This window comes from Mandrillus leucophaeus, unplaced genomic scaffold (assembly GCF_000951045.1).
Source record: "Mandrillus leucophaeus isolate KB7577 unplaced genomic scaffold, Mleu.le_1.0 Scaffold308, whole genome shotgun sequence".
In the NCBI taxonomy this organism is placed as follows: Eukaryota; Metazoa; Chordata; class Mammalia; order Primates; family Cercopithecidae; genus Mandrillus; species Mandrillus leucophaeus.
In genome coordinates, this window is record NW_012103232.1 from 357,820 (window position 1) to 359,893 (window position 2,074).

Sequence of the window (2,074 nt, forward strand, 5' to 3'; positions counted from 1 at the left end):
GTTTTCACTTCCCTTGTTTATGTGGTAACAATCCACCTGCCACTGAGGGCTTGGTCTGTGCTGGGTACTGTTGCATGCTCTTTTAAAATCATCACCTCTTGGTGCCTCTGACTGGCAGCCAACGTCTCCATTTCACAGACGGAAGATAGAGTTTCAGGGAGAACTCACTAACGTGCCCACATCACGTAGTTGTTGTGGGAGCTGGGAGTCTGGCCTGGGTCTCTCCTACTCTTTTATCTTCGTCGCTCCTTTGGTGCTTACAAAGCTGCTCCTCTGGGCTCAGCTGCATTTTCTAGGCATGTGCAAGCTCTGGTTTTTAAGGGTAAGGAGTGTGTAACTAGGTAACTTTTTTTTTTTTTTTGAGACGGATGGTCTCGCTCTGTTGCCCAGGCTGGAGTGCAGTGGCGTGACCTTGGCTCACTGCAAGCTCCACCTCCCGGGTTCACGCCATTCTCCTGCCTCAGCCTCCCAAGTAGCTGGGACTACAGGTGCCCGCCACCATGCCCAGCTAAATTTTTTTGTATTTTTTAGTAGAGATTGGTTTTACCATGTTATCCAGAATGGTCTTGGTCTCCTGACCTCGTGATCCGCCCACCTCTGCCTCCCAGGGTGCTAGGATTACAGTTGTGAGCCACCATGCCTGGCTGGAACTTTTGTCTTTAATGTATTTGGAACCAAGGCCTACAGCATTACTTATGAAATCATTACATTGGTGCTGAGAGGTCTCAGAATCTCAGGGAACATTTGGGTCAGGCCCCTCTTGAGGGTTAAGATGCAGACAGGTTGTCATTTGCCAGGCTAATTATTACCATTGGTATGTCCTGGACCCAGATTCCTTGTTTAAGCCTGGTGTTCCGTCTCTTACCTGATTATAAGACGCACAGTGCCTCATACCACTGTACCTGGGGCTCAGGTATGAAGCAGGGAAGGAACTACCAGGGCCCTTCATGTGCTGTAGACCATGTCTCTTCCTGCTTCGCACCCCTGCCAGCAAGCTGTCGCAGATGTGAGATGGATGTGCTGGCTGTGGTTTGGTCTGGGTTGGTTCTTGATTAAGTAACAGAGTTCTTGTTAACTCCCCAAGTTGCATCTGGGCAGTTCCTACCTTGTCTTCAACTCTTTTGCAGGTTGTCGTTCTGCCCATTGGCCTGAGCTTTAGCTCTCTCACTCGCTCACTGTAGACTGAACTTGTGGTCTCAGAGGCCTTTTGTTTTCCATCATCAGTGTGTGATCATTTGTGATTGAGGAAAGATTAGGAGGACCAGGGCGAGAACTGGGCTGGGCAGTTAGACAACTGGAGACTTATTGGGCCTGCACTTCTCCTCTGAGACCCTCCTCCTCATTGAACCAGGGCAGTTTCTGGTATTTTTTGTTTTGTAATTTGTACTTTAGCATAAACATCCATTTGAAGAAATGGTTTCATAGCTTAAAAAAACAGTTTCTTGTAATCTTGACCTAGAGCCTGCAATATACTAATCATTATCCATAACCAGTGTAATAATCACTACCAATTATTACATGCTTATTATGTGCCAGAACTTTACTCACTCACTCCTTGAATCTCACAGCAATCCCCAGTTTACACATGGGGAAACGGAGTCTTGGCTAAGGAACTTTATTTACATAGCTCGTGAGTGATGGAACCCGGCTGTGGGCTTTGGATGGTTGGTCTCCAAGGCTCCAAAGCTTAACACTCATGTTGTCTGGACTCCCAGAGTCAAAGCCCTGAACTGCTTTAACCTCTCACAGTCTCGTTTTTCCATTTATGCCCTGTGAAGGCCACCAAACGTTGTCTGTAAAGCCATCATTGCAGTGCTGTCAACCACAGCTCTTCCTGTCAGTGCCCTCCTGGGAACTGGCATGACTCTCACACTCTCCACATGATTCTTCTTTTCTCCACTTGCTCACTCACCATCTGTCAACCTTACACTGCATGTCCTGTCCCACTCTGGCCAACTTCTAGCCCCTTAAAGATTTGCTATATTTGCAGAGCACTTTCACACTTGTCAAGAATTATAATATGGCCGGGCGCGGTGGCTCAAGCCTGTAATCCCAGCACTTTGGGAGGCCGAGG

The 2,074-nt window shown here is 47.7% G+C and overlaps 1 protein-coding gene across 1 annotated transcript in view; it reads left to right on the plus strand.

Annotated features, from left to right (window-relative positions):
* The window catches only part of PI4KA (phosphatidylinositol 4-kinase, catalytic, alpha), a 162,328-nt gene that overhangs the window by 41,588 nt on the left and 118,666 nt on the right, over positions 1–2,074 (plus strand). The window contains exon 9 of the mRNA XM_011987359.1: positions 391–396. Coding sequence (XP_011842749.1) covers positions 391–396 — 6 coding nt within the window. The remainder of the gene's footprint in view (positions 1–390; positions 397–2,074) is intronic.